Below are 23,497 nucleotides of genomic sequence, written 5' to 3'. Positions count from 1 at the left end.
CCTGACTGTTCTGTTTTCTCTGTTCTACCCCAGCTCCTGGGTGATCTCATCCAGGCCCAGAGCTTCAATTCATCTATATGCTATGGATCCCCAAGTTTATATCCTCACCCATTCTTCTCTTCTGAGTTCCAGGTTTGTGTGTCCAAAAACCTATTTACTATGTCCACCTGGTGTCTGCCAGAGCTCCAGATCTTTCCCCGCACCCAGCCCCCTCTGCGACCCTCCATCTGACGCTCACTCCTCATGAGGCTGGGCTGTCTTAGCCATGGCACGCACCCACCCAGCTGCCTGAGCCCCAGATTTGGAGCCACTGAAGACTGTTTTCTCATTACTCCTCTCTCCTCCTTTCCTTCACCCCCTACGTTGAATCCACCGTCAGGTCCTGCTGTCCAACTTCCAAAACAGACGTCAAATGTGTGCTCCTCTCTCCACATTGTGGCCATGCCACTTGCCCAAGAGAGCTTTGTCACTTGTCTTCACAGTAGCTTTTATAGGGTCTTCCTGCTTCCGTCTTCTTCCAAAAAGTCAGGGTTGTGTTACTAAAATGCAAATCAACAGTCGTCACCCTCACGCATCCCAGGATGAAGTCCAAACGCCTTACGCTGAGCTCGAAGGGAAGCCACTGGATACAGTGGGGCAGTTTGTGTCCTGCTCTGGGCTCCTGGCCACCATGTCCAAGGGCTGATATATGGCCTGAGCCTGGGTCTGTGTCCTGCCACAGGAAGAACCTCTGCTCTGAGGAGAGGGTACTTTTCTCCAATCTGTGCCAATGTTCCCTGACTGCTAGGCTTCAATGGCATCTAATGGCAGTGAGCATCACGGTCCAGCACCACATCGTATCGCTCTGCCCCTTGTATCCAGGGCTTCAGCCACAGCAAATTCCCTCCCTCTATGAACACGCTCGTCCCCAGATCTGTGCAGTAGCAGTTGTGGGTCTCTGCTTCTTGACTGTCCTTCCTTCTCAGTCTTTGGGTCTCTGTCCAAATATTGCTTCTTCAGAGAGGTCTTCCCTGACCACTTGAGTAAATTCACACACTACATTTCCATATTTTTTTTTTTTTTTTTTTTTTTTTTGCGGCACGCGGGCCTCTCACTGTTTTGGCCTCTCCCGTTGAGGAGCACAGGCTCCGGACGCGCAGGCTCAGCGGCCATGGCTCACGGGCCCAGCCGCTCCGCGGCACGTGGGATCTTCCCAGACCGGGGAACGAACCCGTGCCCCCTGCATCGGCAGGTGGACTCTCAACCACTGCGCCACCAGGGAAGCCCCTGATTCCATAAATATTTAACGAGTGCCTGCTAAGTGCCAGGCGTTGTTCCATGTGTTGGAACAGTGACTCAGATGAGAATTCCTGCCCACATGGAGGTTATGTTCCAGTGGTGAGAATCAGAGATCAGATGAAAAGGTACATTTTTTGTGTTAACTTGGCTAGGTCATGCTAGCCAGTGTTTGGTCAAATGCCCGTCTGGATGTTGCTGTGAAGGTATTTTTTTTTGATGTAATTAACATTTCAGTCAGTAGACTTTGAATAAAGAGGATTGTCCTCTGCTGTGTCAGTGGGCCTTGATCAGTCAGTTGACAGCCTTAAGAGACAAGACTGAGAGGTCTCCCGAGGAAGAAGGAATTCTGCTTCCTGCCTGCCTTAAGACTAGAGACTCCAACTTCTCTTTCATGGGTCTCCAGCCTGCTGGCCTGCGTTGCAGATGTAAGACTTGCCAAGCACCCAATCATGTGAGCTAATTCCTTAAAATCATTCTCTCTCTTTCTATGTATATCTCCTATTGGTTCTGTTTCTCTGGAGAACACTGATTAATATGATAGACAAGATAAAGAAGTAAAATAGATTACATATACAGCAGATAGTAATAAAGAACAATAAAAAAACAATGGAGAAAAACCCATAATCTTATTTATTATTCTTCACTGTCTCATGCTGTTCTGGCTCTCTTTGCTGTGTAACAAAGCACCCAAAGTTAGTGGCATTAAACAGCAATTATTTTATTGTGCTAACACATTCTGAGGGTGAGGAATTTGGAAAGGGCGCCATGGGGATGAATATTCTCTACTCCAGGATGTCTTGGTCTCAGCTGGCAAGACTTGGGGTGGAAAGAGCAGAGGCTGCAGTGGCTTGGGTGGCTCCTTCACTGACCTGCCTGGGGCCTAGGCTGGGCTGGCTGAGGGACGGGCTCCACTGAGACCGTTGACCCCAGCACCTCCACGTGCCTCACCTGTGAGTTGGGTGTCTCACAGCACAGTGACTGGGTTCAGGTTGGGAGTGTCCAAGGGGAGTGTTTGGGCAATGAGCATTCTGAGAACTCCAGGTGGAAGAGGCTCGGTTAACTGGGCGGTTAAGGGGGGTGGGGTGAGGAAATGTGTGAAGGTGGTCAAAGGCTACAATCTTCCAGTTATAAGATGAATGAAAAAAAAAAAAAGATGAATGAGTTCTGAGCCCCTAATGTACAGCATGGCAACTATAGTTAACAATACTCTATTGCATACTTGAAAGTTGCTAAGAGGGTACACCTTAAATGTTCTCACCACAGACACACACACACACACAGAGCACACAAAAGTTAACTATGTGAGAGAATAGATGTGCTAACTAACCTTACTGTGGTAATCATTTCACCATATATGCATATATGAAATCATCACGTTGTACACCTTAAATTTATACAATGTTATATGTCAAATATATCTCAATTAAGCTGAAGAAAAAATTAAGGTGATGTTTTCAAACCATCTCACATATTCAGCACCCAACACAGTCCCTAGCACACAGAAGATAAACAGTGAGCGTTTATTGATTGCATAAACAGAAAAGCCCAAGCCAGACAAAAGAAATATCACACTTATTCTAGTACCTAGAGATAATCGCTATTAAAATAATGCTTCGGCTAATTTTTTTCAGTGCAGGGACTGTATACACATATGTCCTTTTTACTCAACCATCACTTCTATAAGTATCCTTAACGTTATAATATTTTCCACTTAATATTAAAACTTTCCCATGTCCATAAATATTCTTCTGCACCACAATATGGCTGTGTAGTTGCACATTTTCAGAGGTACTGGACTTTACGTATTTGATCTTGTAGTATTAGGCAATTGGATGTTTCCCAGTATTTTGCTGTAAGTAAATACTGCAATAAACATATTTGTGTGTATGTCTTTACACATTTTTGTTAAAAATTCTTTTAAGGATAAATTCCTAGAAGTAAAATCGTGGGTCAAAAGGTATATACACTTTCAAGATCTTTCACATATATTCATTCATTATGATTTTCTCATTTCTGAGAAACCGAAACTGAACAGTCAACAAAATCTTTCTTGCATGTTTTAAATTAGATTTATTTTCTTTAGAACAATAAAGCATCCTTTTTTTTTTGTCTATTCTAAATGTTGATCTTTATGGCTTTTGCTTTTCTGATTTCAATAAAATCAGTAGTGCTTCTGAAAAGAAATATTAGGAGGCTTTCTAAAAATATCCATCTTTGCAAAAATGTTCAGATTTGAAAATGAAATGTGTCCCTAGTAATTGAATCCCCCTGCAAACCAATTCATCTCAGTTCTATGTAGCAAAGAAAATTGCAGGGTGAGAGGAGTGACTATAGCACATTACTTGTGCTACATGACTTGCAAACTTGCTTGAACAAAAACCTGGAGCTTAGATGTACACAAAGAGAAGATTTTAGTTTTTAGTTTTATGATAGTGATATGACATTTCATCTTTTAGAAACGATTGTTCTGTGAGTTTTAATCCTCTTAGTGGCCATCTTGTCTCTTTCATTTTGACACACCTTTAGTTGTATTAATGATGGGTGTTATACTGATGCATAATCTAACTTTTATAGTCTCACTAAAGTTGCAGAGTAAAGAAACAGGCTATCATATCGCATAATGCAGCTGTAGCTGCATTTACAATTTATCATCTATGTATAATCAAGCTCTCCCCAAGTTTGTATTGTAAGTTGCGCATGCTTAAATGTTGCACATTCTATAAACCAGTTGGTTTCATGGTATCTCATATTTAGGTTAGCCAGTGTGATGGCCAGCTACCTCAGCCTTATCAGGAAGATGGCCTGTGAAACATACATTTATCTGTTTGTGTCTCTATCTCCCTTAGAGCAAATGCTATCAGTGGAATAAAATACTAAAGCTTCTAATGTTCAGATTAAAAATAAAGTGATTTATAGTAATTTTCTCCCCCCCACTTTGATTGAAATATAATCAGCATAAACATTGTATTAGTTTAAACTGTACAACATAATGTTTTGATACTTGTATATATTGTTAAATGATTACCACGTTAAGTTTATTCAATATCCATTGCCTCATACAGTTACAATTTTTTAATCTTACAATGAGAATTTTTAAGATCTACTCTTTTAGCAATTTTCAAATATACAATACAGTGTTGCAGTCATGATACTGTACATTACATCCTCAGAACTTATTTATCTGGTAAGTGGGATTTTGTACTTTTTGACCACCTTCACCCCTCCCTTCTACAACTCTGGCAACTACGAATTTAGTCTCTGTTTCTATGAATTTGGTTTCCGTAGATTCCACATAGGTGAGATCATACAGTATTTTCTTTCTCTGACTTATTTCCCTTACTATAATGTCTTCAAGGTCCATCCATGTTGTCCCAAATGGCAGCATTTCCTTCTTTTTATGACTGATTAATATTCCATTGTACATATACACACATTTTCTTTATCTATGCACCTGTTGATGGACACTTAGGTTGCTTCCATGTCTTGGCTATTGCAAGAAATGCTGCAATGAACATGGGGTGCAGATATCTCTTCAAGATAGTCCTTTTGTTTCCTTCAAATATATATTCAGAAGTGGAATTGATGGGTTATACAGTAGTTCTATTTTTATTTTGAGGAATCTCCATACTGTTTTCCAAGGTGGCTGCACCAATTTACATTCTTACTACCAGTGCACACGGGTTCCCGTTTCCCTCAAGCCTTGCCAACACTTGTTATCTCTTGTCTTTTTGATGATAGCCATTCTAACAGGCATGAGGTGATACCTCACTGTGGTTTTGATTTGCATTTTCCTGAAGGTTAGTGATGTTGAATATCTTTTCATGTACCTGTTGGCCTTGTATCTGTCTTCTATGAAAAACATCTATTTAGTTCCCCTGCCCATTTTGAAATCAGATTGTTTGTATTTTTACTATTCAGTTGTATGAGTTTTTTATATATTTTGGATATTAACGTCTTATCTGATGTATCATTTGCAAATATTTTCTCCCATTCTGTAGATGTCTTTTCATTTTGTTGATGGCTTCCTTTGATGTACAGAAGCTTTTTAGTTTTAGTTTGATGTAGTCCCACCTTTTATTTTGCTTTTGTTGCCTTTGTTTTTGATGTCAAATCCAAAAAATGAATTGCCAAGATTGATGTTGGAGTTGTTATTGCCTATGTTTTCTTCTAGGAGTTTTATGATTTCAGGTCTTATGTTCAAGTCTTTAATCCATTTTGAGTTGACTGTTGTCTATGGTGTAAGATAGGGGTCCAGTTTCATTCTTTTGCATGTGCTGTCCAGTTTTCCCAACACCATTTATTGAAGCCATTATCCTTTCCCTATTGTTTATACTCCTTTGTCATAAATTGATTGACCATACATGCATGGGTTTATTTCTGGGCTCTCTATTCTGTTCCACTGATCAATGTGTCTGTTTTTATGCCAATATTGTACTGCTTTGATTACTATAGCTTTGTAATACAGTTTGAAATTAGGGAGTGTGATGCCTCCAGCTTTGTTCTTCTTTCTCAAGATTGCTTTAGCTATTCAAGGTCTTTGTGGTTACATACAAATTTTAGGATTGTTTTTCTATTTCTGTGAAAAATGCAATGGAATTCTGATAGGAATTGCATTGAATCTATAGATTGCTTTGGGTAGTATGGGCATTTTAACAATATGAATTCTTCCAATCCACAAGCATGGAATATCTTTCCATTTATTTGTGTTTTCTTTAATTTCCTTCAGCAAAGTCTTATAGTTTTCAGTGTATAAATCTTTCACTTCTTGGTTAAAATTATACCTTGGTATTTTATTCTTTTTGGTGCAGTCGAAAATGGGATTGTTTTCTTAATTTCTCTTGCTGATTTTTCATTGTTAGTGTATAGAAGTGCAACTGATTTTTATATATTAAATTTGTAGCCTGCAATTTTATTGAATTTATTAGTTCTAACAGTTTTTGTGTTTTTTTTTGTGGTACACGGGCCTCTCACTGTTGTGGCCTCTCCCGTTGCGGAGCACAGGCTCTGGACGCGCAGGCTCAGCGGCCATGGCTAACAGGCCCAGCCGCTCCACAGCATGTGGGATCTTCCTGGACCGGGGCACAAACTCGCGTCCCCTGCATCGGCAGGTGGACTCTCAACCACTGCACCACCAGGGAAGCCCTCTAACAGTTTTTTAAGGGAGTCTTTAGTGTTTTATATATATAGGTTCATGCCATCTGCAAATAGAAACAGTTTTACTTCTGCCTTTTTGTGTGTGTGTGTGTGTGCGGTACGCGGGCCTCTCACTGCTGTGACCTCTCCCGTTGCGGAGCACAGGCTCCGGACGCGCAGGCTCAGCGGCCGTGGCCCACGGGCCCAGCCACTCCGCAGCATGTGGGATCCTCCCGGACCAGGGCACGAACCCGTGTCCCCTGCATCGGCAGACAGACTCTCAACCACTGCACCACCAGGGAAGCCCTACTTCTGCCTTTTTGATTTGGATGCTTTTTATTTCTTTTTCTTGCTTATTGCTCTGCTAGGACTTCCAGTGCTATGTTTAATAAAAGTGGTGAGAGTGGTGATCTTTGTTCCTTGTTCCTAATCTTAGAGGAAAAGTTTTCAGCTTTTCACCATTGAGTATGACGGTATCTGTGGGCTTATCGTATATGGCCTTTATTATGTTAGTATGCTCTTTCTATACCCAGAGTGTTGAGAGTTTTTATCATGAATGGATGTTGAATTTTGTCAAATGTTTTTTCTGCATCCATTGAGAGGAATGATAGTACTTTTCTTTGGCAATGTTATAGTAGCAGCAGATTACTATCCTGTAGCAGGGTTTATTTGCAATGACATTGTCACTATTAGTGACGTTAGCTTCTAATGAACAGTACTGAGATCTTTGTTAGCAGTGGTTCCCTACTATATCTTTCTAAGTTCTCGCCCATTTAACATATCCTCTTCCTATGTCAATTAAGTGACCTCCAGAATCATGAGGAATTCTTTGAAATTAGTTTGACTCTTGGTCCAGCCACAGCTTTACATCCTTGAGTATATGATGATGGGCTCAAACCTTGCTTCCTCATTAGGGATACTGGCACTTTCTCCCAGTTGCTTCTCTGGGCTCTGGGAAGAAGATGAACATTTGCACCTGAATGGGGAACACATTGAGTTTAAAAAGATAACATAGGGCTTCCCTGGTGGCGCAGTGGTTGAGAGTCCGCCTGCCGATGCAGGGGACGCGGGTTCGTGCCCCGGCCCGGGAGGGTCCCGCATGCCGCGGAGTGGCTGGGCCCGTGAGCCGTGGCCGCTGAGCCTGCGCGTCTGGAGCCTGTGCTCTGCCACAGGAGAGGCCACAACAGTGAGGGGCCCGCGTACCGCAAAAAAAAAAAAAAAAGGCTGTGCTCCGCAACGGGAGAGGCCTCAACAGTGAGGGGCCCGCGTACCGCAAAAAAAAAAAAAAAAGATAACATAACTAACCATTTAAGATCTTTTTAAAAAAAATTTAATAAACAAATTTTTACAGATGTGAAATTAGCTCATATAAGTTCATTTAACAGATTCAGTCTACATTTTGTTTTCACTGGACCCAGAAAATTTTTATTATACCAAGGTATTTGTACTTTGTATTAGCTAGGATTTGGGGGGCTTACATTATTCAAGAATTATGCATTTGTAACAGGAGTCCTGGTTGTGTAAGGTCAACAGGGTTCCAGAGATGTCTCAGCCCTGAAAGATAACACTGGACACTTAAGACTGTCTGTATTATTTTCTGCCATTTTTATGAGGTCCAGAAGATCCTTGATAAAGGAGTTTACCCCTGTTTGGTGGCCTGTATCCATCACTCAGAGTGTCATGAGACGTTGTAACTTAGGGGAAAAGTTATCAGTTTTTTACCATTGAGTATGAGGGTGAAGAATTCCTGCCACCTGTGAAGAATTCCAGATATTTCCATAGTCCCCACACAAAGTCTCAGGTCCACATCAGAGTTGTCTAATTCTATTTAGAGTTTGCAGAAATTGTGAAAAATATCCCCAAGATATTTTTATTCTTAATTAAAATCCCAGGAAGAGGAGTGGCCAAGATGGCAGAGTAGGAAGACCCCAAGCTCATCTCCTTCCATGGCCACACCAAGGTTACGACTATTTACAGAGCAACTACTGATAAATAAAACCAGAAGATTAGCAGAAGAGGTCTCTAACCAAAGACATAAAGAAGAAACCACAATGAGACAGGTAGGAGGGGTGGAGATGTGTTTTAGTCAAGATCCATACCGCCGCAAAGGTGACCCACAGCAGAAGGATAATTACAACTGCAGAAGTTCTCCCCAAGGAGTGAGGTGTCTAAGCCCACATCGGGTTCCACAGTCCAGGGGTCCTGCACCTGGAAGATAAGCCCTCAGAACATTCAGCTTTGAAGGCCAGTGGAGTTTATTTTCAGGAGACCTGGGGACTGTGGGAAGTAGACTCCACTGTTAAAGGGCGCACACAAAATCTCACGTGCTCTGAGATCCAGGGCAGAAGCAGTAATCTGAAGGGAGCCTGGGCCAGCCCCACCTGCTGATCCTGGAGAATCTCCTGGAGAGGCAGGAGGCAACTGCCGCTCACCCTGGGGACATAGACACTGGCGACATCTATCCTGGGAAGCTATAGTTCTACCATGTGGACACTGATGTCGGCAAGCACCACTTTGGAATCCTCCCTCTAGCTTACTGGCCCCAAAACCTGGCCCCATATACCAGCCTTTCTGTACTAGTACTGGGAGGCCTCAGGCCAAGATACTAGCTGGGCAGAGACATAGCCCCACCCACCAGCAGGCCTGCTGTCCTAAGCCCCCCTGAGCCCACAACTGCCTTGGGATCCAGCCCTGTCCACCAGACTCAGGACCTGGCTCCACCCCCCAGTGAGCTGGCACCAGTCCTGGGATCCCCTGGGCCTCAGCCCTGTCCAGCAGGCTGACACCAGCACTGAGACACTTTGGACCCCTCAGCCAGCTGCCCCAGCATCCAACCCCACTCACTAACAGGCCAGCACCAGATTTGGGACATCCCAGACACCAAAGCCAGCTGTTTTCAGGAACTGGGCCCACCCACCAGTAGTCCTACACTAGATCCAGGATCCCTGGCCTCACGACCACCCACTCCAGAACCCAGTTCTGCCCACCATTGGGCCAGCATTAGCCCTGGGAACCCTAGGACCACACAACCCATAGCCACATGATCTGGCCCCAGAAACCAGCCTCTGAACAAGGCAGGACCTGGCAACCAACCAGACTGGGGGTCAGCCATGCCTACCAGACCACCCGCAGTAGTCAGCCTGCAACAACAGAAAGACCCACATAGCTCACATAGGGGGCACTCCTAGAGTATGTGGCTTTGGTGACCAGAGGGTAGTGCACTGTTGAGATGCATAGAATGTCTCCTACAAAAGAGGAGAATGCCACTTCTCCAGGGTTGGGAAAAGTCACCAACCTACCAGATACGTAGAAATTAAAAAGATCAAATTAAGTGAAATGAGATGCCAGAGGAACATGTTCTAAACAAAGAAACAAGATAAAACCCCAGAAGAAGAACTAAGTGAAGTGGAGTAAGCAGTCTACCTGATAAACACTTCAAGGTAATGATCATAAAGATTTTCAAAGAACTTGCGAGAAGAATTGAGGAACAGAGTGGGAAGTTGGGAGCTTTTAACAATGAGGTGGAAAATACAAAGAAGAACCAAACAGAGATGAAGAATACGATAACTGAGATGAAAACTACACAGGAAGGAATCAACAGTAGAATAGATGATACAGAGGAACGGATCAGCAAGCTGAAAAACAGAGTAGTGGAAATCACTGATGCTGAACAGAAAAAAATTTAAAAAGAATAAAAAGAAATGAGGACAGTTTAAGAGACCTTTGGGACAATATCAAGCACACTAACATTCACATTATAGGGGTCCCAGAAGGAGAGGAGAGAGGGGGGTGGGCAGAGAACATTTTTGGAGATATAATAGCTGAAAACTTCCCTAACCTGGAAAAGGAAAAGACCTCCAGGTTCAGAAAGCAGAGAGAGTCCCAAACAGGATGAACCCAAAGAGGAACACACCAAAGCACATTGTAATTAAAATGGCAAAAATTAAAGAGACAATATTAAGAGCAGCAAGGGGAAAGCAACAAGTTACATACAAGGGAACTCCCATAAAGCTATCTGCTGACTTTTCAGCAGAAACTTTGGAGGCGAGAAGGGAGTGGCACGATATATTTAAAGTGATGAAAGGCAAAAAACTACAACCAAGAATACTCTACCTGGCAAGGCTTTCATTCAGATTTGAAGGAGCGATCAAAAGTTTTACGGACAAGCAAAAGCTAAGAGAGTTCAGCACCACAAAACCAGCTCTACAAGAAATGTTAGAGGGACTTCTCTATGCATAAAAGAAAGGGCCATGACTAGTAACATGAAAATTACAAGGCAAATATACAGTAAAGGTAGTAAATCATCCACGCCCAAAACTAATAGAGAAGGTTAAAGACAAAACTAGTAAAATCATCTATATCCACAAGAAGTAGTTAATGGATTCACAAAACAAAAAGATGTAAAATATGATGTCAAAAACAGTAAACATGGGAGGGGGTGAATAAAATGCAGGACTGTTACAATGAGTCTGAACTTAAGAGATCAGCAACTTGAAATACATAGATGATAGATGATAGGTAGATAGAGGTATATATTGCTAGGTACATTGTGGGGAATGATAGCTATGTTAATATCTTTGTATGGTGACATATCATAACTAAACTTATCATGGTGATCATTTTGATATGTACAGAAATATCAAATCACTATGTTGTATAACAGGGACCAACATAGTGTTGTAGGTCAGTTTCACTTCAAAAACAAGCAAACAAACTCATAGAAAAAGCTATCAGATTTGTGATTACCAGAGGTGGGGGGTAGAGGTAGGAGGAATTGGATGAAGGTTGTCAAAAGGTACAAACTTCCAGTTTTAAGATAAATAAGCACAAGGGATGTAATACACAACATGGTAAATATAATGAACACTTCTGTATGTTATATATGAAAGTTAAGAGAGTAAATGCTGAGTTCTCATCACAAGGAAAAGTATTTTATATTTCTTTAATTTTATATGTATATGAGATGATGGTGTTCACTAAACTTACTGTCGTAATCATTGCATGATGTATGTTAAGTCAAATCACTATGTTGTACACTTTAAACTTATACAGTGCTCTATGGCGATTATATCTTAACAAAACGGGAAGAAAAAACATCCCAGGAAGTCCAGAAATTCATCGATAGCATAAGTAAACTGAAATAGAAATACTTCTCTGTCTCAGCTTATCGATGACGTCTTACATTTCTTTTTTCCTGCTTATTAAACGGAAAAAAAAAACCCCAGGGGTTTCTCTTAGAATATGTCCACTGAGTTGTTGTTTTCACCTTGGTGCCTGGGCTTTTTCTTCCTTGGCAGTCTTCAGCATTCTCTTGGAAGTGAAGGCACACCATAAGTCAGTTGCGAAAGCTTTATTTTTATGCCTGTTTTTTTTTTTTTTTTTTTTTTTTTGCGGTACCCGGGCCTCTCACTGCTGTGGCCTCTCCCGTTGCGGAGCACAGGCTCCGGACGCGCAGGCTCAGTGGCCATGGCTCACGGGTCCAGGCGCTCCGCGGCATGTGGGATCTTCCCGGACCGGGGCACAAACCCGTGTCCCCTGAATCGGCAGGCGGACTCTCAACAACTGTGCCACCAGGGAAGCCCATGCCTGTTTTCTTTTGCACAGTGTAATGTACCACCAAAAAAGCTATAATTTTGACTTTAATTAGGGTGGACCTCATTGAAACCTTTTATTACATTTTTGGTATAAGTCTGGACTCTGAGTTTGCTATTGTGCATTTAGATTTGTTTGTATAAGCTTAAATGTGCATATTCTTTATTGATTCTCTTTTGAGATTGGTTTGTATTTTAAGTTTTATGCTTTTGACCTAAAAGTAGCATTTCGCTTTCACCTTTCTTTTACTTTTGAAAAGAATTTATTTTATTGAAGTATAGTTGATTTACAGTGTTGTGTTAATTTCTGCTGTACAGTGATTCTGTTGTAGATATATATACATTCTTTTTCATATTCTTTTCCATTATGGTTTATCACAAGATACTGAATATAGTTCCCTGTGCTATACAGTAGGACTTTGTTGTTTATCCATTCTACATATAATAGTTTGCATTGCCTAATCACAAACTCTCAATCCATCCTTCCCCCACCCACCCCACCCCTTGGTAACCACAAGCCTGTTCTCTACATCTGTGAGTCTATTTCTGTTTCGCAGATAAGTTCATTTGTGTCATATATTAGATTACACATATAAGTGATATCATATGGTGTTTGTCTTTCTCTTTCTGACCTACTTCACTTAGTATGATAATCTCTAAGTCCATCCATGTTGCTGCAAATGGCATTATTTCATTTTTTATGGCTAAGTATTATTCCATTGTGTATATATATGCACACACCACATCTTCTGTATCCATTCATCTGTTAACCATTCAAATGTCATCTGACATTTAGGTTGCTTCCATGTCTTGGCTATTGTAAACAGTGCTGCAATTAACGTTGAAGTGAATGTATCTTTTCAAATTATAGTTTTCTCCATATATATTGCATTTCTTTTACTTTTCATGTCCATCTTGACACCGGAGGACTCACTTTTCTTTACTATTGTAGTCTCATCTCCCTGTTAAGGGCTAGCACCTTCTTCTTGCTTGGGCATGTTGCAGAGGTCTTGGTCCAACCTCCCCTCCTGGCCAAGAGGGCAATAGTTAGGATTAAGTCACAAAACAACACAGCCGGTAAAGGGCTGGTCTGAATAAGGGAACAATGCAACCATATGCTGCAGGACCTAGCTAACATGTGATGGCAGATGTGGAAAAAGAACAGAAGGAGCTGAATTCTCAGATGCTGGATGAAGGGGTGTGGAATATAAAGTTGGATAAAGGAGAGCCTATCAGTTTGGGAGTACTCTCCTGGCGTATAGGATCTAACAAGCTGGGCAATATATATTTTTTAATCTGACACCAAAAGCAAAAATAGATAAGTGGGATTGCATCAAAATGAAAATCTTCTTCACAGCAAAATAAACAATCAACAAAATGAAAAGGCAACCTACAGAATAGGAGAAAATATTTGCAAACCACACACCTGATAAGGGGTTAATATCCAAAATATATAAGAAACTCATGTAACAATAGCAAAAAACCAGATAACTATATTGATAAATGGGCAAAGGACCCGAATAGACATTTCTCAAAAGAAGATACACAGATGGCCAACAGGTACATGAAAACGTGCTCAACTTCACTAATCATCAGGTAAGTGCACACCAAAACCACAATGAGAAGAGACCTTCAAGATGGTGGAGAAGTAAGACGTGGAGATCACCTTCCTTCCCACAAATACAACAGAAATACATCTACACGTGGAACAACTCCTACAGAACATCTACTGAACGCTGGCAGAAGACCTTAGACCTCCCAAAAGGCAAGAAACTCCCCACGTACCTGGGTAGGGCAAAAGAAAAAAGAAAAAACAGAGACCAAAGAATAGGGACGGGACCTGCACCAATGGGAGGGAGCCGTGAAGGAGGAAAGGTTTCCACACACTAGGAAGCCCCTTTGCGGGTCGAGACTGCAGGTAGAGGAGGGGGGAAGCTTCAGAGCTGCAGAGGAGAGCGCAGCCACAGGGGTGCGGAGGGCAAAGCGGAGAGATTCCCGCACAGAGGATCGGTGCCAACCAGCACTCACCAGCCCGAGAGGCTTGTCTGCTCACCCACCGGGGTGGGCGGGGGCTGGGAGCTGAGGCTCGGGCTTCAGAGGTCGGATCCCAGGGAGAGGACTGGGGTTGGCTGCGTGAACACAACCTGAAGGGGCTAGTGCACCACGGCTAGCCGGGAGGGAGACTGGGAAAAACTCTGAACCTGCCTAAGAGGCAAGAGACCATTATTTCGGGGTGCACGAGGAGAGGGGATTCAGAGCACTGCCCAAACGAGCTCCAGAGATGGGTGCAAGCCACGGCTATCAGCATGGACACCAGAGACGGGCATGAGACGCTAAGGCTGTTGCTGAGCCACCAAGAAGCCTGTGTGCCAGCACAGGTCACTCTCCAAACCTCCCCTCCTGGGACCCTGTGCGGCCCGCCACTGCCAGGGTCCCGTGATCCAGGGACAACTTCCCCGGGAGAACAAACGGCGCGCCTAAGGCTGGTGCAAAGTCATGCTGGCCTCTAGTGAGCCAGAGTCCCCGAATCAGCTGCTCCTTTAACCCCGTCCTGTCTGGGCGGGGAACAGACACCCTCAGGCAAACTACATGCCGAGGTTCAATCTAAAGCTGAACCCCGGGAGCTGTTCGAACAAAGAAGAGAAAGGGAAATCTCTCCCAGCAGCCTCAGGAGCAGTGGATTAAATCTCCACAATCAACTTGATGTACCCTGCATCTGTGGAATACCTGAATAGACAACGAATCATCCCAAATTGAGGCAGTGGACTTTGAGAGCAACTGTAGACTTGGGGTTTGCTTTCTGCATCTAATTTGTTTCTGGTTTTATGTTTATCTTAGATTAGTATTTACAGTTTATTATCATTGGTAGATTTGTTTATTGTTTTGGTTGCTCTCTTCCTCTTCTTTATATATATATATATATATATATATATATATATATACATATATATATATTTTTCCTTTTTCTCTTTTTGTGAGTGTGTATGTGTATGCTTCTTTGTGTGATTTTGTCTGTATAGCTTTGCTTTTACCATTTGTCCTAGGGTCCTGTCTGTCGTTTTTTTTTTTTTTTAGCATAATTTTTAGCACTTGTTATCATTGGTGGATTTGTTTTTTGGTTTGGTTGCTGTTTTCTTCCTTTCTTTTTCTTTTGTAAATTAGTTTTAAATTTTTTATAGTTATTTTTTACTTTAATAACTTTATTTTATTTTGTTTGTTTGTTTGTTTGCTTCTTTCTTTCTCCCTTTTGTTCTGAGCCATGTGGCTGGCAGGGTCTTGGTGCTCCAGCCTGGTGTCCGGCCTGAGCCTTTGAGGTGGGAGAGCCGAGTTCAGGACATTGGTCCACCAGAGACCTCCTGGCTCCATGTAATATCAAACAGTGAAAGCTCTCCCAGAGATCTCCATCTCAACACCAAGACCCAGCTTCACTCAATGACCAGCAATCTACAGTGCTGGACACCCTATGCCAAACAACTAGCAAGACAGGAACACTACGCCACCCATTATCAGAGAGGCTGCCTAAAATCATAATAAGGTCACAGACACCCCAAAACACACCGCCAGATGTGGTCCTGCCCACCAGAAAGACAAGATCCAGCCTCATCCACCAGAACACAGGCACTAGTCCCCTCCACCAGGAAGCCTACACAACCCACTGAACCAACCTTAGCCACTGGGGGCAGACACCAAAACAATGGGAACTACGACCCTGCAGCCTGTGAAAAAGAGACCCCAAATACAGTAAGTTAAGGAAAATGAAAAGACAGAGAAACACACAGCAAATGGGGGAGCAAGGTAAAAACCCAACAGACCAAACAAATGAAGAGGAAATAGGCAGTCTACCTGAAAAACAATTCAGAGTAATGAGAGTAAAGATGATCCCAAATCTTGGAAATACAATGGAGAAAATACAAGAAACGTTTAAAAAGGACCTAGAAGAACTAAAGAGTAAACAAACAATGATGAACAACACAATAAAGGAAATGAAAAATTCTCTAGAAGGAATCAATAGCAGAATAACTGAGGCAGAAGGACGGATAAATGAGCTGGAAGATAAAATAGTGGAAATAACTACTGCAGAGCAGAATAAAGAAAAAAGAATGAAAAGAACTGAGGACAGTCTCAGAGACCTCTGGAACAACATTAAACCCACCAACATTCGAATTATAGGGGTCACAGAATAAGAAGAGAAAAAGAAAGGGGCTGAGAAAATATTTGAAGAGATTAGAGTTGAAAACTTCCCTAATATGGGAAAGGAAATAGTTAATCAAGTCCAGGAAATGCAGAGAGGCCCATACAGGATAAATCCAAGGAGAAACATGCCAAGACACATATTAATCGAACTATCAAAAATTAAATACAAAGAAAGAATGTTAAAAGCAGCAAGGGAAAAACAACAAATAACACACAAGGGAATCCCCATAAGGTTAACAGCGGACCTTTCAGCAGAAACTCTGCAAGCCAGAGGGGTGTGGCAGGACATATTTAAAGAGATGAAAGGGAAAAACCTACAACCAAGATTACTCTACCCAGCAAGGATCTCATTCAGATTTCATGGAGAAATTAAAACCTTTACAGACAGGCAAAAGCTAAGAGAATTCAGCACCACCAAACCTTTACAACAAATGCTAAAGGAACTTCTCTAGGCAGGAAACACAAGAGAAGGAAAAGACCTACAATAACAAACCCAAAATAATTAAGAAAATGGGAATAGGAACATACATATGGATAATTACCTTAAATGTAAATGGATTAAATGCTCCCACCAAAAGACACAGACTGGCTGAATGGATACAAAAACAAGACCTGTAAATATGCTGTCTACAAGAGACCCACTTCAGACCTAGGGACACATACAGACTGAAAGTGAGGGGATGGAAAAAGATATCCCATGCAAATGGAAATCAGAAGAAAGCTGGAGTAGCAAGTCTCATATCAGACAAAATAGACTTTAAAATAAAGACTATCACAAGAGACAAAGAAGGACACTACATAATGATCAAGAGATCAATTTAAGAAGAAGATATAACAATTGTAAATATTTATGCACCCAACATAGGAGCACCTCAATACATAAGGCAAATGCTAACAGCCATAAAATGGGAAATTGACAGTAATACAATCATAGTAGGGGACTTTAACACCCCACTTTCACCAATGGACAGATCATCCAAAATGAAAATAAATAAGGAAACACAAGCTTTAAATGATACATTAAACAAGATAGACTTAATTGATATTTATGGGACATTCCATCTGAAAACAACAAAATACACTTTCTTCTCAAGTGCTCATGGAACATTCTCCAGGATAGATCATATCTTGGGTCACAAATCAAGCCTTGGGAAATTTAAAAAGCCTTGAAATCGTACCAAGTATCTTTTCTGACCACAATGCTATGAAGCTTTGTGAAGATATCAATTACATGAAGAAATCTGTAAAAAATACAAACACATGGATGCTAAACAATACACTACTTAATAACCAAGAGGTTACTGAAGAAATCAGAGAGGAAATAAAAAAATACCTAGAAACAAATGACAATGAAAACCTGACGACCCAAAACCTATGAGATGCAGCAAAAGCTGTTCTGAGATGGAAGTTTATAGCAATACAATCCTACCTCAAGGAACAAGAAACACCTCAAATAAAAAACCTAAGCTTACACCTAAAGCAATTAGAGAAGGAAGAAGAAAAAAAACCCCAAAGTTAGCAGAAGGAAAGAAATCATAAAGATCAGATCAGAAATAAATGAAAAAGAAATGAAGGAAACAGTAGCAAAGATCAATAAAACTAAAAGCTGATTCTTTGAGAAGATAAACAAAATTGATAAACCATTAGCCAGACTCAAGGGAGAAGACTCAAATCAAGAGAATTAGAAATGAGAAAGGAGAAGTAACAACTGACACTGCAGAAATACAAAGGATCATGAGAGATTACTACAAGCAGCTCTATGCCAATAAAATGGACAACCTGGAAGAAATGGACAAATTCTTAGAAATGCACCACCTTCTGAGACTGAACCGGGAAGAAATAGAAAATATAAACAGACTAATCACAAGCACTGAAATTGAAAAGTCAGTGATTAAAAATTAAAAATCTTCCAATGAACAAAAGCCCAGGACCAGATGGCTTCACAGGCAAATTCTATAAGACATTTAGATAAGAGCTAACACCTATCCTTCTCAAACTCTTCCAAAATATAGCAGAGGGAGGAGCACTCCCAAACTCATTCTACGAGGCCACCATCACCCTGATACCAAAACCAGACAAAGATGTCACAAAAAAAGAAAACTACAGGCCAATATCACTGATGAACACAGATGCAAAAATCCTTAACAAAATACTAGAGAACAGAATCCAACAGCCCATTAAAAGTATACACCATGATCAAGTGGGGTTTATTCCAGGAATGCAAGGATTCAACATATGCACATCAATCAATGTGATACACCATGTTAACAGACTAAAGGATAAAAACCATATGATAATCCCAATAGATGCAGAGAAAGCTTTTGACGAAATTCAACACCCATTTATGATAAAAGCTCTCCAGAAAGTAGGCATAGAGGGACCTTACCTCAACATAATAAAGGCCATATATGACAAACCCACAGCCAACATCATTCTCAATGGTGAAAAACTGAAAGCATGTCCTCTAAGATCAGGAACAAGACAAGGTTGCCCACTCTCATCACTATTATTCAACATAGTTTTGGAAGTCCTAGCCATGGCAATCAGAGAAGAAAAAGAAATAAAAGGATCCAAATTGGAGAAGAAGAACTAAAGCTGTCACTGTTTGCAGATAACATGATACTATACATAGATAATCCTAAAGATACCACCAGAAAACTACTAGAGCTAATCAATGAATTTGGTAAAGTAGCAGGATACAAAATTAATGCACAGAAATCTCTTGCATTCCAATACACTAAAGATGAAAAATCTGAAAGAGAAATTAAGGAAACATTCCTATTTACCATTGTAACAAAAAGAATAAAATACCTAGGAATAAACCTACCTAAGGAGACAAAAGACCTGTATGCAGAAAACTATGAGACACTGATGAAAGAAATTACAGAACATACAAACAGATGGAGAGATATACCATGTTCTTGGATTGGAAGAATCAACATTGTGAAAATGACTATACTACCCAAAGCAATCTACAGATTCAATGCAATCCCTATCAAACTACCAATGGCATTTTCCACAGAACTAGAGCAAGGAATTTCACAATTTGTGTGGAAACACAAAAGACTCCAAATAGCCAAAGCAATCTTGAGAAAGAAAAATGGAGCTGGAGGAATCAGGCTCCCTGACTTCAGACTATACTACAAAGCTACAGTAATCAAGACAGTATGGTACTGGCACCAAAACAGAAATATAGATCAATGGAACAGGATAGAAAGCCCAGAGATAAACCCACACACATATGGTCATCTTTTCTTTGATAAAGGATGCAAGGATATAGAATGGAGAAAAGACAGCCTCTTCAATAAGTGGTGCTGGGAAAACTGGACAGATACATGTAAAAGAATGAAATTAGAACACACCCTAACACCATGCACAAAAATAAACTCAAAATTGATTAAAGACCTAAATGTAAGGCCAGACACTATAAAAGTCTTAGAGGAAAACATAGGCAGAACACTCTATGACATAAATCACAGCAAGATCCTTTTTGACCCACCTCCTAGAGTAAGGGAAATAAAGACAAAAATAACCAAATGGGAGCTAATGAAACTTAAAAGCTTTTGCACAGCAAAGGGAACCATAAACAAGATGAAAAGACAACCTTCAGAATGGGAGAGAATATTTGCAAATGAAGAAACTGACAAAGGATTAATCTCCAAAATATACAAGCAGCTCATGCAGCTCAATATCAAAAAAACAAACAACCCAATCCAAAAATGGGCAGAAGACCTAAATAGACATTTCTCCATAGAAGTTATACAGATTGCCAACAAACACATGAAAGAATGCTCAACATCACTAATCATTAGAGAAATGCAAATCAAAACTACAGTGAGGTATCACCTCACTCCAGTCAGAATGGCCATCATCAAAAAATCTAGAAACAATAAATGCTGGAGAAGATGTGGAGAAAAGGGAACACTCTTGCACTGTTGGTAGGAATGTAAATTGATACAGCCACTATGGAGAGCAGTATGGAGGTTCCTTAAAAAACTAAAGATAGAACTACTATACGACCTAGCAATCCCACTACTAAGCATATACCCTGAGGAAACCATAATTCAAAAAGAGGCATGTACCACAATGTTCATTGCAGCTCTATTTACAATAGCCAGGACATGGAAGCAACCTAAGTGTCCATCGACAGATGAATGGATAAAGAAGATGTGGCACATATATACAGTGGAATATTACTCAGTCATAAAAAGAAATGAAATTGAGTTATTTGTAGTGAGGTGGATGGACCTAGAGTCTGTCATACAGAGTGAAGTAAGTCAGAAAGAGAAAGACAAATGCTGTATGCTAACACATATATATGGAATCTAAAAAAAAAAAAGGTTCTGAAGAACCTAGGGGCAGGACAGGAATAAAGACACAGATGTAGAGAATAGACTTTAGGACATGGAGAGGGGCAAGGGTAAGCTGGGACGAAGTGAGAGAGTGGCATGGACATATATTCACTACCAAACATCGATAGCTGGCAAGGGTAAGCTGGGACGAAGTGAGAGAGTGGCATGGACATATATTCACTACCAAACATAAAATCGATAGCTAGTGGGAAGCAGCCGCATAGCACAGGGAGATCAGCTCGGTGCTTTGTGAGCACCTGGCGGGGTGGGATAGGGAGGGTGGGAGGGAGATGTAAGAGGGAGGAGATATGGGGATATATGTATACGTATAGCTGATTCACTTTGTTATACAGCAGAAACTAACACACCATTGTAAAGCAATTATACTCCAATAAAGATGTTAAAAAAAATACCACAGTGGCTTGGTAGAATGGATATTATCATAAAGACAAAAGATAAGAAATGCTGGAGAGGGTGTGGAGAAAAGGGAACCCTCTTGCACTGTTGGTGGGAATGTAAATTAGTGCAGCCACTATGGAGAACAGTATGGTGTTTCCTCAACAAATTTAAACTAGAACTACCATATGATCCAGCACTTTCACTTGTGAATGTATATCTAAGGGAAATGAAATCAGTATCTTGAAGAGATATCTGTACTCCTATGTTCATTGCAGCAGTATTCACAATAGCCAAGGTATGGAAACAACTTAAATGTCTGTCCATGGACGAATAATAAAGAAAATGTGGTGTATAGATACAATGGAGTATTATTCAGCCATGAACAAGAAGGAAATATGGCCATTGTGACAACATGGATGAACCTGAAAGACATTATGCTAAGTGCAAGAAGCCAGACGCAGAAAGACAAATACTGCATGCTCTCAATTACATGTGGAATCTAAAATTGTCAAACTCATAGAAATGGAGAGTAGATGGGACTTCCCTGGCAGTCTAGTGGTTAAGACTCCACGCTTCCACTGCAGGGGGTGCAGGTTTGATCCCTGTTCGGGGAACTGAGGTCCCGTATGCCACGAGGCACGGCCAAATATTTAAAAAAATAAATAAAATAAAGAAATGGAGAGTAGAATAGGGCTGGGAGAAGGGGATATGAGGAGATGTTGGTCAAAGGGTACAAAGTTTCAGTTACACAAGATAAATAAGTTCTGGAGACCTAATGTACAACAATGTGACTATCGTTAACAATATTCTGTTGTATGGCTGAAACTTGCTAAAAGGGTAGATATTAAGTGTTCTCAAACCAAGCAGATAAAAAAAGGCAACTATGTGAGGTGGATATGTTAATGGATATGTTAATTGACTTGATTGTGGTGAATATTTCGCAATGTGTACGTACACTGTATCTCTTAAATATACAAAATATTTCAGTGTCCATTAAAACTCAATAAAATTCTCAAAAACAAAGTGATTGAGGCTTCTGCCTTGCCTTCTCTTACAGACTACTGCACTGGGGGGAAGCCAACTGCCTTGTCAAGAGGACAGTCAATCCATTTGGAGAAGTCCATGCGGCAAGGAACTGAGGACTCCTGAGAACAACCAGAATGAACTTTCCCATCCATGCCTCTTGGAACTGGATCATTCAGCCCAAGTCCAGCCTTCTGTGATGGAGCATGGGCAGGGCCTGATGGCCCAAGCAAGCGATATAAGCAGGTAGCTCAGACCTCCATAACCTGCACCCTTTTTGCACCCACAACTCTCCATCAGCTCACACTTATGTCCATGTTTGGAAGGGCATCCCTGATGATACACTGATGGAGGAGGAAAAAGCACAAGTTTGGTTCTTAGTTGGTGTGTGAGGGTACTAGGGAAAAATACCCAGTGACACTACGGCTGCCCCCAGGATTGGCCTTAAAGACAAGAATGAGGTGAATTCCTTCCTCACCGAAGTGAGTGGCTTCGGTGGTGTACCTGGTCATCCACTGGTCTAGATGGAGAATATGTGTCATCCATTTACTGTCTCTACACACAGACTCATCAGCAGTGACAAATGGCTTGGTCAGTTGATCAGAGGTCTGGAAGGAGAAACATGGGAAAATCATCATTTAAGGAGGTCTGAGGTAGGGGCATGTGGATGGACCTGTGACAGTAGGCGCAAAGCATGAAGATGTCTCTACCCATGTCAATACTCCCCAGAAAGCCTCCACCTTGAAAGGAAGAGGCTCTGACTGACTACATCTTTCCAACCGTTCACTTTTTATTTTATTTTAAATTCATTGATTTCTAATGTATGCCCCAGACGCTTTCCATTTTGACTTAAGACAGCAATGACTAAAATAGCTTCTATTTTCGTGGCACATGCATGCATATTTGCCTCATTTTATCCAGGGGACATTCCTGGGAACTAGGAATGACAGAAAGGAGCTATTACCTTTACAGGTGGAGAAAACTGATGTCAGAGATAATAAGTGCCCTGCTGAGGGTCACTAAACCAGCGGGTGAGGGAGTTTCTTGTTTCTAGACTGGTGTTCTGTCTCTGGCTCCTTGGGCTGTGGAGGGAAAGCAGAGCTGAGTCAACCAGCAGGGGGCGCCTGATTCTTGTTGTCTGAGTCTGGCCACTGACTGTCCAGAGCAGGCTTCTGCCATCAGCCTGCGTGAGTGCCTGACGTGTGACTGGTGAGTGGGCTCAGTTCCAGAATGCCCTTCCACTCACTGACCCTCCACCTACAGGTCACATTTTAGAGTTGCCCCACTGTGTGTGCTCACTCTCCAGGTGCCACTGCAGACCTGATGATGCTGCATGGTTCTGCCCAGTCCCCAGCAAGAAATGAACAGACGTTTGCACCTGTAAATGGAGGCAACGTATTTCAAGCCTTAGTGCTGATAATAACCTTTCCCTTCCTGCCATCCTACAAATGTGGAGCTTGTTATGGAGGTTTATCTTTGTGGCATGAATATTGATTTTTTTTTTTTTTTTTTTTTTTTTTTTTTTGC

The 23,497-nt window shown here is 41.3% G+C and overlaps 1 protein-coding gene across 1 annotated transcript in view; it reads right to left on the bottom strand.

The window, feature by feature from the left end:
• Positions 1-23,497, bottom strand: part of SCAF4 (SR-related CTD associated factor 4) — a 189,662-nt gene that overhangs the window by 163,665 nt on the left and 2,500 nt on the right. Inside the window, 1 exon segment of the mRNA XM_007447430.1 lies at positions 22,449-22,578. Coding sequence (XP_007447492.1) covers positions 22,449-22,578 — 130 coding nt within the window.

The sequence above is a fragment of the Lipotes vexillifer genome, unplaced genomic scaffold (genome assembly GCF_000442215.2).
Source record: "Lipotes vexillifer unplaced genomic scaffold, Lipotes_vexillifer_v1.1 scaffold689, whole genome shotgun sequence".
NCBI classification, from domain to species: Eukaryota; Metazoa; Chordata; class Mammalia; order Artiodactyla; family Lipotidae; genus Lipotes; species Lipotes vexillifer.
Note: the sequence above shows the minus strand (reverse complement) of the source record. Positions and strands in the feature narration are given on the sequence as shown.